This window comes from Myzus persicae, unplaced genomic scaffold, assembly GCF_001856785.1.
Source record: "Myzus persicae strain clone G006 unplaced genomic scaffold, MPER_G0061.0, whole genome shotgun sequence".
Taxonomy (NCBI): Eukaryota; Metazoa; Arthropoda; class Insecta; order Hemiptera; family Aphididae; genus Myzus; species Myzus persicae.
In genome coordinates this window covers 261,420-279,534 of record NW_019103005.1, presented here as the reverse complement: position 1 = coordinate 279,534, position 18,115 = coordinate 261,420, and the positions used below count along the sequence as shown (strand labels likewise).

The window sequence follows — 18,115 nt, the reverse complement described above, 5'->3', positions numbered from 1 at the left end:
AAAGTTGTGTAAATAAAATTATTTCATATATTATAGTAAACATTATTTTGTATTAAGTATTGTTGTGCGTAGTTCCACTGAAGACTACGGATGATAATGAGTTTAATGTATAAGTATTAAGTATGCGTTATAGTTTATATTGTTTATAACATTACTTATGCATACTCAAGGTCCGTCACTCCGTCACCAAATGGTAAGTGCCATTAGGTTGTTGAGATTTTTGTTTTATGAAAATTCTTCACCGAACAAATCAAAACGGATCAGGATATCCGGTGTATCCTAATTAGTTCCTGGGTTGTTTCAAAAGGTATATCCGAGTTGGTTCTCAGGAAAAAGTAAAAAATTGTGGCTTTCGCATAAATGTAATTTTATTTTTTATAAGTATTGGGTTCAATATATATATATATATGTTTATTTTTTTTTTCATAGGCATTGTAAATCGTCAAAATAATAATAAATATTATAATAATAATATTCTATGGAGGCACATTTTTTTATCACATTTTTTATCTAAATAATTTTTAATCTATTTCATTTGTGCTTATTATGTTGGGAAATATGTTATAATTATATTATCCGATCGTATTTCTTCTTTTTCGAAAGTGGGGAAGAGTATCAATTCGAATGTATGTTGTGTGGAATGTCCAATTCGGATGAAGCCCATTCAAATATAATTCAGCACATAAGTACTGAGATGATGTCTAATTATATATAAGAAACGTATTTGGCCAAATTCACCTCTGAGGTTTAACCAATAACTAGTGTTGATGAAATTTGAGTCCCATCAATAAATTTACTATTTATTGTTTAAAAATCTTTTAATTGAAACAAAAAAAAATATCAGAAAGAAGAAATACAAATGGTAAACATTAGTCGAGCTACAAAATGGTGTGATAATATTATGTAGGTATAGTCGTATAGATTCAACTATTAGGTATTAGAGATTAGGTATAAACAGCTTAAAACTTATGTATAAATGTTGAAAATTGTATTGGGTGTAATAAATAATAATGTACTATACTACCTATATAATACTAGTTATAGTATTTTATATAAATACAAAATAAAATATGTGTATATAGTATTATATATATATATACTATATGTATATAGCAGGTACTATTTAAATCGTTAATAATATATTTCAGGTAAAATTATAAATAATTATATCGGTAATAATAATAAGATCGCATAATAAATGTGTTGATTAAGATTATATGTTTAGCGCTTTTGAACGTCAATGTTCTAATTCTAATACATATATGCAACGAAACATATTTACCTAGCTATTTTGGAGTTTTTATAAAACACAATTTACTTATTTTTTATCTCGTCCTAGCACATATATATACAGCTTCTGTCAGATAGCTGCTGTATAGTGTATTCAAAATGTTAATATCTATATTATTTATACATCTTGCACCCGTTAAACTAAAGCGGCACTATCTGAATGTTTAAAAGAAGTAATTCTGGTGTCAATTTTTTACAGCTGTTTTCTCTCACAAACTTCATATTCAATGTTAGTAAATGGTATAATAATCGATTATACCTACATCACAACTAGTATTCTAAAACTCACCAAAAATTGCATTTAAAGTTAAACTGGTATACTGGTTGAATTTTTATTGTAGTTTTTGGTTAAAAGCCTTATTAACGTATTGTTAAGTTTGATACATATATATATATTATTTAATAATCAAATATATATTATTATATTCAAATAATTTGAAATAGTTCATAGTAAACAAAAATATTTCAATATGAGTGTGACAAGAATAATATGAAATATTGGCAAATAAATAAGTGAATATACATAAAAATACAAGGTAGAAACATGGATATATTTTTTTATATATTTTTGATCATAGTATTCTCTAGTAAATACAAATAACTTATACTTAAACAACGTCAGTAGAGTGATTATTTCTAACGTCATTAGTAGCTTGAGGTACGGTTGTTTCCCAATACTATTTAATGCCCTACCATCATCATTTGTTTTTTATTATCGATGTGTTCCTTAAACATCATAGACAGTTTTGTAACATAAAAAATTATATTCAAAATAATAATCATAATATTTATTATTATTTTAATACAAAACAAAATTAAAATTTTCAAAAATACAAAAAAAAAATCAAACTAAAAAAAAACTTTACAATTACCATTAATCTAATTAATACCGTTTAACAACATAATAATATAACTATTCAAAAACATCCAAGTGAAAAAAAAATTAATTAGGATGAGCATTGCGATAAGAAGAAATAATCATTCACAAAATATACTAACAATATACCTACCATAATATGATTCTCAATAGAACTGTGATTACGACACTGACACAAAAATGTACCTGTGTAGTCGAGTGGGGCACACTTGTATCCCAGCCAACTCCGGCCAGAATACAAAGAACATAAAAAGGCCTACACAAAAATTCAAAATAAATAATTTTAAATATACCCATCTCGGAAAGGTATAGGAGAGTTTGGATAGATACTATTTATCAATAATTTTGCTAAAAAACTTTGACTGTACAACACTGGTTTACATATTATGTACCAATCGTAACTAACGAAAGATTAATATTCTGTAATCGGTCTAAATTTTAACACTAGGCCTCTTTTTGGTGATATTACTCCTGGTTCACTTGTTATTTCTAGGGGAATTTCTGTTTGTTCACACGGTAATACTTCAAATTTTGATAATACATTTGTCAGGGCCAATTTCATTTCTGATTCAGCAAATCGTTTTCCTAAATATATATTATAATATACGATTAATATTTAATAATATAAATTACACATACATTAACACTTATAATTTATCAAAGTGTGAATGTTATAAAATCATGAAATAATATAACAATATACCTAATAATACAAATAAATTATAAATAATATTTTTACCTATGCACACTCGAGGTCCGTCACCAAACGGCATGTAAGTGCCATTTGGTCGTTGAGATTTTTGTTCCGCAGAAAACCGTTCCGGATCAAATCTCAGCGGATCTGGATAATATTTTGGGTCTCGATGTATGCTAAACATTGGTATAATGAGTTTTTGTCCTTTTTCAATAACAAATGATTCATCTGGTAGAGTGTACGTTTTTGTAGCCACTCTCATTAAAACTTGTGCAATGGAGTATTTGCGTCCGGTCTCTAAAATAAAATAAACGACTCAATCAAATATATGTTTCGCTACGTAATATTAATTGCTTGCAAATAATTTTTATATATTTTTATCTTATATTGCAAAATGCATAGAAGATTATTGGAAAAATATTATACTTCGACAATGTCAACAAAACTGTAAATGATTTTCACTTGTTACTATTGATTAGATCAACATAATAAAATCATTGAGCCATTAAAGATTAAATGGATATGGTAATATTATTATATTAATTTAATCGGAATAAAAATTATTGCTTAAACTTTAAGATGACGTCGTAACTTAAAGTGTGGGTTTCATTTTACTTACGCATTAAACAATAATTGTACGTTTGGCAATTATAATTTATTATGATTAGCTTTTTAATGGAATCATGATCATTCAAGGTTCATTCATTCATAATTAACTCTAATAATGAAGTCTTAAACTAAAAAAACTAGATTGGAACTGTTAAAAAATTTTTTTAGTGTATTATGATGTATAAGTGGCAAAGAATAACAACAGGAGCGTATAGAGCAGAATGATAGCACAAATGTAATACTCTTATTTTGGAATATTGCTTTACCTTCTAATGCCATGTTGGTGTAATTGAGGTCCGTCAAAAAATCGTTGTTTAACTGTCCATCGTGTTTTGATTTCATCGAGCATATCTCCGCACGTATTTTGTCTTGAATCTCTTTGTTTAGCGCCAATTCGTACAGGCAAAAAGATAACATAGATGCAATGGTTTCCGAACCAGCAGTGAAAAAAAGAATTGCATTACCAATGATATCAGCGTCGGTGTATTTATCTGCAAACAAGGGAATAAAAAATAAACTATAATTTTTATTGCTATTGTATATTGACAACATGTCTGTCATACTAAAAAAATTAATGCCATAACACTGACGTAGTTGATGCGTGATAATATATGTCTCTATATACAGAACGGAAGTGCGTGTTGCTAGTTCGAATTCCTGACTATTAAATTCAAATTTTGAAAAGAAAAAATTGGAAACTAGTATACAAAATCAAAAACAAAACTAAAATGTTCTAATATTGCTGGAATTGAAAAATTGAAGCCAAAATCGAAATTGTTTCAACCGGTTTCATCCCTGATTTTTATAATAGCTATAGTTAAAAATAAATGTAGTATAAAATGTGTTGTAGGTATTATAAAATATACAATTTTTATAGTAACGAAAATTTAAAACATGGTTTCTAATAAGTAGTTCATATAATAACCAAAAAATCTAAAAATGAATACACATAGTTTTTTTTATAGATTTTACAATTAATTTAGCATTGCCCATATTTAAACATATTTTCTAAGAAATCTCGGTTTTCCATCATAATTTTAAGTTAGCTGTTCTAATGGTCATATGATTATTCAATTTATTTTATAAGTTTTAATTAACTTAGTTCTTATGTAAATAACTATAAATTGTGTTTATATTATAATTTGTACTATGTCATTTAACAGTAAATAATTGAACCATATTATAATATGGAACCTATCATGTTTGAATACTTTATAATATTCATTATGAATGTTTAAATTGTAACATTTTATATTTTGTGACTTAAATGGACTGAATTATATTTTTAATTTTTTTATCAAGTTGTTCTACTACAAAGTATTCATTATTTTTTTCTTATTTAGACTGAAAAATGAAACTATACTGTCAAATTTGTCTTAATAAATCTGATAAAATTCAAATTCACAAATACCAAATTTACCCAATATTGCGCGTTTATTAACAATTTTATGAACCAGGTATTTTACCCAATTCATATCAAACCAACAAAAAAAAGAAATTTTAATTTTACCATTATGTTACTTTAATACTACTTAAACCTTTTATTGCATCATAAACAATACCTTCAGCGGATGAGTTTTCGTTCAACACCAATTCTTTACGTGCTTGTATCAGAGTCTGTGTCAAATCGTTTCGGATAACGTTGTGCTCTTCTCGGTAGTTGATGACGTCGGTGAACACGTTATGGAAAAAATTGATGGATTCCACCGGTAACATTTGTAATTTAAACAGCTTGATTACCAAGGGCCAGATCGTGGTTATTGCCTGGACAATAATTTGTTTAGTGGTTCTCTGGAAAATTGTCTTAGCGTATCGGCGGAATTCCGAATCGTCGTTCTTGATCGTGTCCAGCTTCATTCCGAATGCACACGTGCCGATCACGTCTGTTGAAAAATTACCGTTCATCGTTTTCACGTCGATTTGGTCGGTCTTCTTCTCGATCTTATCGACAATTCTAGACACCATCTCTTCGCTGCACTCGTTGATTTGGAAATACGTGTCTTTTAACTTACCAGACGTAAATCCCGGGCTCAGCTTCTGGCGCATCGTCCTCCATTTTTGGCCGTTGGCGAAGAACAGACTGTTGCCTAGCACAGATGTGGATGTGTCCATGATAAAACCGTGATCGGTGAAGTGCGAGAAGTCCTTGACCAGTATCGTGTGTATTAGTTTCGGGTCGCAGACCAATAGCATGGGCTCCCTCATCTGGTAGAACCCGACCAGTTTGACGTCCGGGAACCGATTGTAAATCCTGTCGAACAAGTCACTTGGATATTCGAGTTTCAACATAATATTGAGCATGTTGCCAAACAGAGGCACTGGCGGTAAGTATGGTATGTTCAATTTTTGCCATTTACTGTACGTCGAGGTCGAATAATAGTAGAAGATCGCGAAAAGGGCGATCAGACTCAGATAGGTGACATTATCAAATAACCAGTCAGCCAGAAAATACATCATGATCGATTTGTATTACGACTGCAGTTATCGATTCGAACGCTTGTTGGAAAATGCTAAGGTAATACAGCCTTCTTGAAAGTTCAAACGAATAGTGCGCTGTGATTCACATTCATATCTTACTCCAATACTCTATTATACTGTTATTATGAGCTTATAATATTTTTTAATACAATTTGCGTGTTCCATCTCTTTTATGATTGTTGGTTTCGTTTTGCCTGTGTGTGTGGAGGAGGGGATACGTTGATGATTACTATATTTACGAGCAATATCATTCGACCGACACGGTTTCATGAACACATGCATACACTTGATTTGCCAATTATTGATGTTTTATTCAGTAAATTAACCAGCTGAAATTTTGCTGTGGGTAAAATATTTATCCATTATTTAATAAAGAGTGAAATTATATATGGACACAAAATACAGGAAATAGAATAATTGTTTACCCAGATTTCAACAAAATATAATTATTGAATGACTCACGAGCCAGGACCATCTTGTTTTTGGTTTTCGGCTGACAATTCAAACTGTGCATTCCCAGTTGGTTATTGATTTACAGTGAAGTCTAATTATACACAAATTTATGTACTGATATAATCAAATTGGTATCTCTCTCTATTTGGTTAAAATGCATTATTAATTTGTTATAATGCTTGATATTAATTTTTTGAAAATCAAATGCATATTTTATTCCAATAAGTAATGACTAATAAGTGATAACTATAAACAAATAGTCAGTCTACCATATAAACAGAAATATACTAATCAATAAGCCCACAAAACTTGTATGATAATAACTGATAGTTAATTACCTGCTGTGGTTTATATAGTAAAACCAAGCAGTTGAAAAATGTTGAAAATAAGTCTCAATAGTGAAACAAGAAGAATTTGAAATATTAACGAGACAAAGGAGAATATAATATGATAGTGGCGTGGTGTCTACTCTCTCCGAGTGAACACACTGGCCGGCGCTGCTAGATCCCGGATGGGTGACCACCCGCGATTTTTAGTAACTAAATCTTTACCATACATACAAATATGTGTTCCAGATCAACGGTACCTCCTCCCCTACAAACAGCTAATGGCCATTTACCATTCAGGGCTTTAGATCAATAGAAAAAAGAATATATATATATTATACACTAGGTGTAGCTGTATGGGACATGTATATATCTTTATATTTATTATTTTAATTTTTAAATGTTGAAATCGGCACTGTCGTAGTTGTTTTTGCTATTCATTGTTTTGAGGCATTAACTACGATGTTATTAGCTTGCGTCACATGTTTTAATTTCCATTTTATTACACTAAATGAAATTACATTAAATTACTTAATCACTATTATATTGGTACATTGTTTTTTTTTTTTTTTAAGAAATATTTTTAAATTCAATGATCCATTCCAGAACTCCAGTTCTGTTTCGTTGATCAAATTCATTAATTTTCTCAGCGTCCCGGCAGTGGATGCCAGTATCTCATACAGAGAATCTGGTAGTTCCTGTTTTATGCTCATTTCATTGAACTGGTGGCATTCGTGGAGTATGTGTTAGACCATAACGGCTGTCCTTTAAGTATAGCATGCGAGGGTGGTTCTTCTATGGCAATGAAAAGGCCACGTGTCGTGGTCAGTAAATTATAATCCTAACGTGTTAGGTATGCGTAATTCATGTTTATAATAATATTAGATACATCTGATAAATATATGCACACACATAAAACGTAAAATGTATCAAATTATATAACTTAAAAAAATTACATTATGTCATATTAAAAAGTATTTAAAGACAATATTAAATAAGGACACATTTTATTTTTATTCAATCACATGATACAAGCTGTGTAAATAAAATGATTTCATAATATTATAGGATATGTACATAAGTAAATATTATGTTTATTAAGTATTGTTGTGCATAGTTTCGCTGAAGACTATATGGATGATAAAGAATTTATTGTGTAAGTATTAAGTACTTATACATAATTACATTACCTATGCACACTCGAGGTCTGTCACTCCGTCGCCAAATGGCAAATAAGTGCCATTAGGTGGTTGATATTTTTGTTCCACAGAAAATCTTTACCTATCGAATCTCATCAGCTATGTACATCATTTTGGGTCACGAATCACAATGTAAGCGGAACATTGGTAGGTATTATGAATTGTTAACCTTTTTCAATAAAAAATGATTTATACTAGAGAGTATGGTTTTTTTTATTATTGATATTTACATAAGCCATCGGCTGATCCGGCCATTAGTTTGACATTAACTTAAAATTAGTTTACAGTGTTGTGATTACATTGCGGTACTACTTGGTTAAGTTGTATAATTGTATTTCTTTTATAAATTGTATGATGTTGGTGGTGTACTTATTTGTTGCCAATCTTATGATGCTAAAACGTAATGCAATATAGTACTTGGGAGCCGCCTCTAAAGTACGATAAACAACCCATTAAGATGCTTAACCTATGTATTATTAATTGTCTACAAAACAAATAATTTTTATATATTTTTATCTTATTTTACTAAGTATATGCAAGATTATTGAAGTAAATATTATGTTTCGACAATGGTAAAGTATTGCATCAGTACGACATTTAAATCGTCATTATATATTGTATATACGTCATACGACGCAATCAAGAACAACCAGGCACTTATAGATGATTGGTAGTATAATATAATATTTTTTTCGAAATTTTTAATACCTTCTAATACTATGTTGGTATCTATAATAGAGGTCTTTCAAATAATCTTTGTTGTCGTGCTTTGATTTCATCGAGCATATTATGATTTATTTATTAGTTTTGATTTTGCATGTTTAGTGCCAATTCATACAAGAAAAAATATAGTAGGTATAGATGACACGGTTTCCAAACCAGCCGTGAACATAACAATAGCTTTTACTTATGATATAGGTGTCGGTGAATTTATCTACAAACTATATATTTTTAAAAAAAAACCCTAAAATATCATGACTATTATTGTTGTTATTATTGTATATCTGTAGCATGCTCATTGTTCATCATAATTTATAAATTAATTATACTACTGTCTTAGTTTATCCTACGTTGGCTACGTTATTATGTGTAGTGGTGAAAGGATGTATACTACTTGTAACGTCTTGTGAATAAATATTTTCTGTAGACTCTAATAAGCTTCTACGATAAATTATTAAATGTAATAAATTATGGCGGCACACAATGACTATCGACGGCATGGCATATTATAATATAATATTATTGACGTACATTAACCCCCCCCCCCTCTAACCAATCTGACTTTTATAATTTTCTTTGCACTATTATTTAGTACTCAATTCCTATTTCGGAATTCCCAACCAAATTACAAATAGAATAATCTTTTAAAAGTGGGTAAGTGGGTATCGTTCTGCTGCAGTACATCAGATGTCTAGAGAATATCTGCAATGGAGGTGTTAAATTTTAATTTAATGATATAGAATCATTGTATAAGAACAACGATGCTGTGTGAAGATGTGATTAAAGTAATTTATATTACTGTTGCATTAGTACTACAATAAGGTGGAATTGAGGTTATTTGAAATTAAAATGTTCATAAAAAATATTGTGACCATGTTTTTTCAAATTTTTCAACTGTCATTAGAACAATATATTAGGAGCCTTGTATTCAAATTTCAATCTTTTTAACCTGACAAATAAGATTTTATGAAACTGAAGTTAACAGCTCAAGACAAGTCAAAATATTTTTAATATCGTTTTATATTGTTTCTGTACATAATTGCAATAGTAGTTAAAAAAACAGTATGTTAATAATTCCAATATTTTTCTATTAATGTTATAAAAAAATTGATTTTTAAATGTTCATATTATTTATATTCTAGCTGGTATCGTGCACTTCGTTGTCCCTTTAAAAATGCCAACTCTATATGAAACTCGCTGGTAATGACGCGAGCAGTATATTATTAGGTAGGCAATCTACCTGAAGTGGATTTCGGACCCCCCAAATAATATGTTTTATTTAAATACTAGCTCTCCGGGCGTCGTTGAAGGAGACCCTCAGACCCCCCGAGAGGGCTGAAAGTGGATTTCGGTCCACCGACACTGAGTCGTTGCAATTACGAAAGTCGCGTCCGTAGTTGGGTTGAACCTCAAAAGTCAGAGAAGGTGATAAGGATTTGTGATAAGAGGCTTTGGAGGTGTCGTTTCGAAGGCGGGAACGTTTGAAAATCTAGAAAGTTGTGATTGAACGGATTGATAGTCGATACGGTCCAGTCTTGTTTTACCAATATAATGTTTTACTTCTTTAGCTTTTTTTCTTGCAAATACATAAATAATATTTGTAAATATTATGACAGTTAATCATAAGGAATCATCGTTCAGGAATACAAATAATGTAAAAGTACCTAACTAATTATGATTAATGCTCAATGATTGGTCTAAATTTTAATACAACGCCGTTCTTTGGTGAAATTAATCCTGATCCACTTCTTATGTCTAGTGGGATTTCGGTTTGATCACATGGTAGTACTTCGAATTTTGACAGTATTTTTGACAGGACCAATTTCATTTCTGATTCGGCAAATCGCTTGCCTAAATACAATATAATACACGAATTGAAAAAATCGATCGTCCGTTACACTACACATTCATTTATCAATGTACAATTTACTATGCATACGAGTGAAGTTCATAATACGATAAAATTAGATAAAAATATGAATATAAATTATAATATTACCTAAGCACAGTCGAGGTCCGTCACCAAACGGTATGTAAGTGCCATTAGGTTGTTTAGATTTTTGTTCCATAGAAAACCTTTCCGGATCAAATTTCAATGGATCGGGATAATACTTAGCATCACGATGTATGTTGAACATCGGTATGATGATCTTTTGTCCTTTTTCAATAACAAATGATTCGTCAGGTAATGTATATGTTTTTGTAGCCACTCTTACTATGTTAAATGCAATGGAGTACTTGCGTCCAGTTTCTAAAAAACGTTAAGTGACAATTTGAAATTTAGGATTATTAGTTACGTTATATTAATTGCGTACAAAATAACTTGCGTATATTTTTATTTTATTTTACAAAGTGAGTATAAGATTTTTTCATTTTTAAGATATCAACGGTGTGGTTATTAGCTTGTTTTTACTAAACCCAGGGGATTAATACTGTACTAGTAGGGGATTGGTTCAGAACACGTGTACACAGAACGAAGATTTGTCACTAAAAACCCTGGTGGTCACCAATCTTGGAACAGCTGACGCAAGCTGATGCTTGACCTTAGCAGACGTTAGTGACTATGGCCAACCACTATTATAGTACACTGCACCACCCCCCACAAATAAGGTTATTGACGAAAATGTTATGTTAAGTGTCAAAATATTACAACAGAGTTTCACCAATTTCTTTTGATTAGAAATTTAGTTTAAACACTTGGATTTAATTAGTACAATCTCTCACCTTCTATTTTTATTTAAATTGTATTTGTTTATTTTAAGTTTTTTCATCTACGTATAATGGTGCTAAAGTCATTTGCAAACAAAAGGAATAATTATTATTATTTTTTATGTATCAAGGGAACAGCTTTACTTGTTTTTTTTTGCTCAATTAGTTGCCTTACAGGAAAAATTCTAATGTCAGTAGAGTTATCCAATATAAGTTATTTTTTGTTTCCTAGAAACTGAAATATTTTATAGGGAGAATTGGACTTTGACCCTTAGTTATTTTTATAAACTCTATAATAAAATTTTGAGTGTTATTAATTTTCAAAAATTTTATTTAATTTTAATTTTTTAGTTTTAAGCAACGTAATCAATAATCAAATTCCATTGCACTCTGTAGAAAATTATCTACGTCTAAGAAAAAAAAAACTATTTAAATCGGATCAAGTGCTGGAGTTTTTCCTGTAAACCGTGTTTTTAACAAAAATTCACTCTTTTCATTCATGTGTGCTGTTGACACGACGTGCGTGCCTACAATATGTGCTCTGGTTCTACGGGTAAGACCATACTCTAATACTCTCACTAATGATCATTTATGATTAACACAAAGAACCCAGAATTGCATATTTTCTAAGTATTATTCGTATAATGTTATATTTATTTAATCAAAATAACGTATTGCTCTAATCGTTGAAACTCTAAGAGAAATTCATGCCGTATATTAAATTGTCTCTGTGTAACTAGCATATAACTTACAACTCCGTTTAACGCATAACGTACTAAAATGTACTTTCAGCAGTTACTATTTTGTGTTGTTAGCTTTCATTTGACGTATTGACAGTTTTTATAAATAGTAAATTATTAGAATATTATCTGTGTACCCTCGTTGGTTGTTACGATATTTTGCTGTATGTACTCATAACTCACTTACAAAGTTACAAATTAGTATATCGTAAAAATCCAATATTCAAGGCTTCGCTAACAACATAAAATTAAAACTGCTGAAAGTAAATATTGGTATATCATGTGTTACTAAGACAGAATAATTTGACGTGGGTATGACATTCTCTGAAAAAGAAATATTTAAAATATTTAAATAGTCATTACATATTGTATAAACGAAGCAGGATATAACAACCGAAGCCCTTAGAGTTGAATGATCATATAAAATAATATTATTCTCGACAATTTTAATACCTTCTAATACCATGTTGGTGTAATGGAGGTCCATCAAATAATCATTATTTAACACTCCATCGTGTTTTGCTTTCATCGAACATATCTCCTCACGTAATTTGTCTTGAATTTCTTTGTTTAGCGCCAATTCGTACAGGCAAAAAGATAGCAAAGACGAAATGGTTTCCGAACCAGCGGAGAACAAGAAAATAGCGTTACCGATGATGTCATCGTCGGTAAATGTATCTGCAAAAAAAAAGGTGTTAATAAAACTATTATGTTTGTACACCTGAATGATACCGGTCTATAGACATAAATCATATCAATATGTAGGTAATATAATTAATTATATTATTGTATTGAATATTTAAATATTTATTTTTAGGCAGTTAGTTTAGTTATATTTTTTGGAAGTATAATATTATTATTCAAAGATCAGTATAATACAAAATATATAAAATAATAATTAAAATATGTATTTACTATGCTGAAATAATAAAATGTTTTTCCTTAGAATAATATTGATAATATTTTAGGTAGAAATAGCAAATGTACAATTTTTACATGTGACTGATTTGACATAATTAATTATTAAAGAAAATAATTACCTACATGTCCCCTTTGATATGTGTTATACATACTGAAAATCTAACTAATAATAAAAAATCTTCAAAAGTGTAACAACTTCGCTGTATAGTAGGTTGTCGATTGTCGATGACGACTGAGAAGTATCTGTAATTTAGTAGTATATACAGTATTGTACATTACTTTCTATTACTTTTTTGAGGGAAATAAGGACATTTTAATTTAACCGTTTATTTAAATATTATCTATTTAGGTACATGTGACAAAATAGTATTTTATGTTATCGAATAATAATAGATATTTTCAAAGTATTATCTCTATTATATCATCAAATTTAAGTTAGCTGTTGAAAGTTCGTGAAAATATATTATAATTATTTTTTTTTTACAAAGTTTGGAGGCTTGACTGAAGGGTGCGTCCATTGACACTACTTCAAACTGGAATTATTTTTTTATAAATTTACTGGTTATAATATATAGACTTATTATTATGTTAAACTTCTTTTTTTCCTAATTATCTACCTATATGCCTGTTAATATATTAAGTTACGTAAAATACTACCTTAATTATTATATCCTGGATCATATTACCTTCGGTGGTCGAGGTTTTCTTTAACACCAATTCTTCACGTGCCTGAATCAGGGTCTGCGTAATATCGTTCCGGACAACGTTGTGCTCTTCACGATACTTGATAACGTCGACGAACACCTTATAGAAAAAATTGATAGCTTCCTCCGGAAACATTTTAAGTTTTAAAAACTTGGCCACCTTGGGACAGGTCATCGACAGCAACATTACAAACATCTGTTTCGGAGTGTTCGTAAAAAGCATCTTGACGTACCGTCGGAATTCCGAATCACCGTTCTTGATCGAGTCGAGCTTTAGGCCAAACGCGCAGGTGGCAATTACGTCTGTTGAAAATCTCCCGCTTAATGTTTTCAATTCGATTTGGTCGGTCTTCTTCTCGATCGTTTCGACAATGCTAGAGACCATTTCGTCGCCACATTCGTTGATTTGGCTGTACGTGTCCTTTAACTTGCCGGACGTGAAGCCTGGACTTAGCTTTTGCCTCATGGTCCGCCATTTCTGGCCGCTGGACAAGAAGAGACTCTTGGCCAGCGGGGACGAGGACGGGTCTATGTCAACACCGTGGTCGGTGAAGTACAAGAAGTCCTTGGTAAGTATCCTGTTGATTAGCTCCGGGTCGCGGACCAACAGCATCGGCTCCATCATCTGGTAGAACCCGGACAGTTTGTGATCCGGAAACTGGTTGTAAATCTTTTCAATCGTGTCAATCTGATGTTCAAGTCTCGTCATCATTTTGAACGTGTTGCCAAACAGTGGCACTGGTGGCACGTGCGGGATTTTCAATTTTCGCCATTTACCGTACGTCGAAGTCGAATAATGGTAGAATAAGGCCGTGAAAATAGTGATCAAACTCACACAGGTAACGTGGTTGATCAAACAGTCGATCAGAAACGATATCATCATAGACTTGTTTCAAAGCAGCGGAATAGTTGTTGATTTGAACGTTTATCGGAAAAAAGCACGACAGTCACCACCTTCGTTCAGAAAAAAACTGCACGATGTGGTACGCACATATTAAGCATGTTGGTTTCACGGACTTAATTTATGTCTATCTCTTTCTCGATTATTGGTATAATTTTGCCTGTGCATGGAGAAGAAGGGATATGTTGATGATAACAAAATATGCGAATAACGTCATGCGTTTGATCTCTACGGTTCGAGAGTTTAGACTGTAGATAATAGACAATTGTAGAGTAATGTAATAATATTTGAGTTTTTAACTCTTTATAATGTTATTTATAATAATTTTATACTGTTGTACAATTTTTTTTTACTTTTTACTTCGAAAATAAAATAAAAGATTCCTCATGATATTTCTTTTATAAAAATGTAAAAAAAGTTATATTATATAATACAGCTGCTTGATTTTTTATGGGTGATGCGATATGTTGACATTGCTGGGTCAAAATGTTTGTTGAATATACAGTTCCAAAGTTCATGAGTAGCCAATTTACTTATTAAAATGATCAAATATACATTGTCTCAGTATTATTTTATAAACTTTGACGTTTTTTTGAACATTTTTATAACATTGGACATTCACCTGTAAATTTACCCTGTTTTTCTTAATCGATTTTAGATATTTTATTATAATTAAAAATAGAATAGCATATATAGTGTAGAATCACAATTTCTTTTCTAGACATATGAATTCCCAATTTTGACGAAATTACAAATTTAAAAAAAAACTCCCGTGTTTAGTAATTTTGTTGTACTACTTGTACTTCAAAAACATGTATTTTATTAAGTATTTTAATATACGCAATGGCATTTTCAAAACATTTAGATTAATTTTAAAATATAACCTATTTATACCATAAACTTACCTCACAGTGTTCTTCGGTAAGTTAATATTGACTCAAGAGTTAATAAAAATAATATAATATGATATAAATATATGCTATTATGTAGTAATTAAATATTAATAACAATATAAAAATATATAAATGTAATGTAATGTAATGTAATGTAATGTAATGTAATGTAGTATTCGGTAAAATTTAAATAAATTACTTTAATAGAAAGATTGTTCGAAAAGACAGATTTTTCTGTCTTTCTTAGAAAGATATTGTTGAATTTGTTTTATACCTAATGAGTTTTTTAGTGGTTTTTATTGTTATTAACAAACATAATTGAATACTGGTCATAAGGCCTGAAACTGTTTACTTAAAATATTCAAGAACTATTGTGATTATTTCAATATTTATTAAACTTGAAGTTTAATAATATCAACAAAACCTTACTTAATAGATATTTATAGGAATACACTATACGGATATGAATATGCTTTCATCATGTTATCTAATAAATAAATACTTCGAATTTACTCTTGGCGTTGTTATAATATTATAAAGAATAGAAGTGTTATTAAACGCTTCTTCATGTTTTAATGACTATGTCGGTAATTGAACACTCAAATATATTGTGTATACACATATTTTACAGTAGAAAAAAATGTTTCGATATTTAAGTTTGAGTGTGATTTTAATGGAAAAATAAGACCTTATATTGGTACTTTTTAGAGGTTAAATTTCAAATAAATTTTTTTATTCAAACAAGTGAAAAACAGTCATCTTAAATATTTAAAATGTGCAACAAAAAATGATACTAGCATTTTCTATATATGGTATTATTTTTAAAATATTTTGACTCATTTGTCTACTTATTAAACATTTCACATTCGAAATTTCAACTTTTTTTTCTATAAATATCGACGAAAAATTTATTGACAAATGTTTATCATTCAAAAAGTTTTTAAGTTTCATACAAGGTTCCTATTATGTTGATATTATAGTTATTTGAAAACATTAAATATACTCAGGCACGATTTTTTTCGATACATTTGAAGTTAAAATGTTGTTTCTATAAGATTACTAAACAATTTAATATCTTTAAGAAATGTTGAGCAGATTCATGTTTATGTTTTTAAGACTAATTCTTTAAATTAAAGTGGAACATTGACTCACTTAATATCACAGTTTTGTTTTGTACAATATACAATGTACATTTAATGTGGTTGATAAGGTTTGTGGGTTTATAACATTTAACTATCTGTGATTAATAGTCTTATAGATGAGTCAATGTTGATTTGAAGTTGACTTTGATTCATAATTGCAGTGGCTGGGTGGCTCTCAATTCTACTTTTCTTGTAATTATAGTTAAAAGGGTTTAACTAATCACGTGATTATCGTAGTTATAACTGGTCGACGGTATAGATCATCAAAAAAGAGTTGTAGATCATTATAATAAATATAGCATCACAAGAATATTGTATAAAAATATTAATATTAATATTAATACATTTCATTTTCATTGGTATTAGTAATTTATTTTTATTTTTGTCATAATTTAGATTAAACTATTTTTCAACTTCAATTGCTCCCAGCCCCACCACTAAAATACCTAATAGATTTGTTTGATTATTAGAAAGCAAAAAGTGCTAGAAGTTTAAAATTGAAATATTTTTACTAATTTATTTTTAGAGACAAGAATAAAATGAATCTATAAAATAAATATATTATTAATATAATAAAATCATGTTTAAATTTAAGACGGCGCGTTATATAGGCAACTTAGGGACATTGTTTACAGTAACATAAATTATTAAGAGGACGCTATACCCGCATGTGTTGTCTCCGTCTTACAAGAGCGTAACATATCAATTTCTACGTTCAGCAGATCACGTTTAACTCGGTTAGTTTAAAAATTAGAGTGAATTGACCTCTTATTAAAATTAAAGGTGAGATTATTACGAAGGGCTTCTAATGGGCTTTTTATTATATTTTAATTTTAAAGAGAGATATGAGTATTTTAAGTTGTGCAAACAATTTACAATTTATAAATACTCATAACTCTCTTTAATAGTAGATACCAAACAACAACACAATATAATTAAATATACTGCACCCATAATAGATCTTATCAATCGCAATAAAGTAAAAATAAAAACCATACAAATCAACAAAAAATACACAATAAAGTTTTTCGACAGAAGAAAAATGTTTTTATCGACTTGAGTTTAAAAAATAAAAATAATTGAAAATTTTTATATTCCTATAAAAAGTTCAGCACCAATCAAAATAAATTAAAAATTGTATGGTGTATAGAAAATACTTGCACAAATATTTAGTGAAAATGTCATGTATCTACGGTAATTTTGGTTAGAGTTACACTTAAAACCAAAATTGATTTTTTCGAAAACTGGTTTTGAGTAAAAATTCCCGTTTTTCCTTCATTTTTTGTTTGTTTTTCCGGTTGCTTTTAAAAACTATTGAGAACTTAAAATTTTGACCTCCCGAATGCACCTACTAGATTCACTTTCCTACCAAAAAAGTTGCTGCAGCAACATGTTGAAGAAAATCGAAGCACTTTTACTGCAAGAAACCTTGATGACAGACACAACAACAAAAATAAAT

At 29.6% G+C, this 18,115-nt stretch overlaps 1 protein-coding gene and 1 long non-coding RNA gene across 2 annotated transcripts; both read right to left on the bottom strand.

Annotated features, from left to right (window-relative positions):
• Positions 1–2,448: 2,448 nt before the first annotated feature.
• Positions 2,449–14,888, bottom strand: LOC111033548. Its single transcript, XM_022314334.1, has 8 exons — positions 13,703–14,888; positions 12,549–12,773; positions 10,646–10,897; positions 10,328–10,497; positions 5,033–5,939; positions 3,737–3,961; positions 2,907–3,158; positions 2,449–2,752 (listed from the first exon to the last, which is right to left on the bottom strand). The coding sequence occupies exons 1-8, from the start codon at positions 14,601–14,603 to the stop codon at positions 2,580–2,582; spliced, it is 3,105 nt and encodes a 1,034-aa protein (XP_022170026.1). The 5' UTR covers positions 14,604–14,888; the 3' UTR covers positions 2,449–2,579.
• Positions 14,889–15,129: 241 nt separating this feature from the next.
• LOC111033553 lies at positions 15,130–15,853 on the bottom strand. The gene is made up of 2 exons (XR_002604431.1): positions 15,527–15,853; positions 15,130–15,243 (listed from the first exon to the last, which is right to left on the bottom strand). It is a non-coding gene; the product is annotated as an uncharacterized LOC111033553 (long non-coding RNA).
• Positions 15,854–18,115: the final 2,262 nt, after the last annotated feature.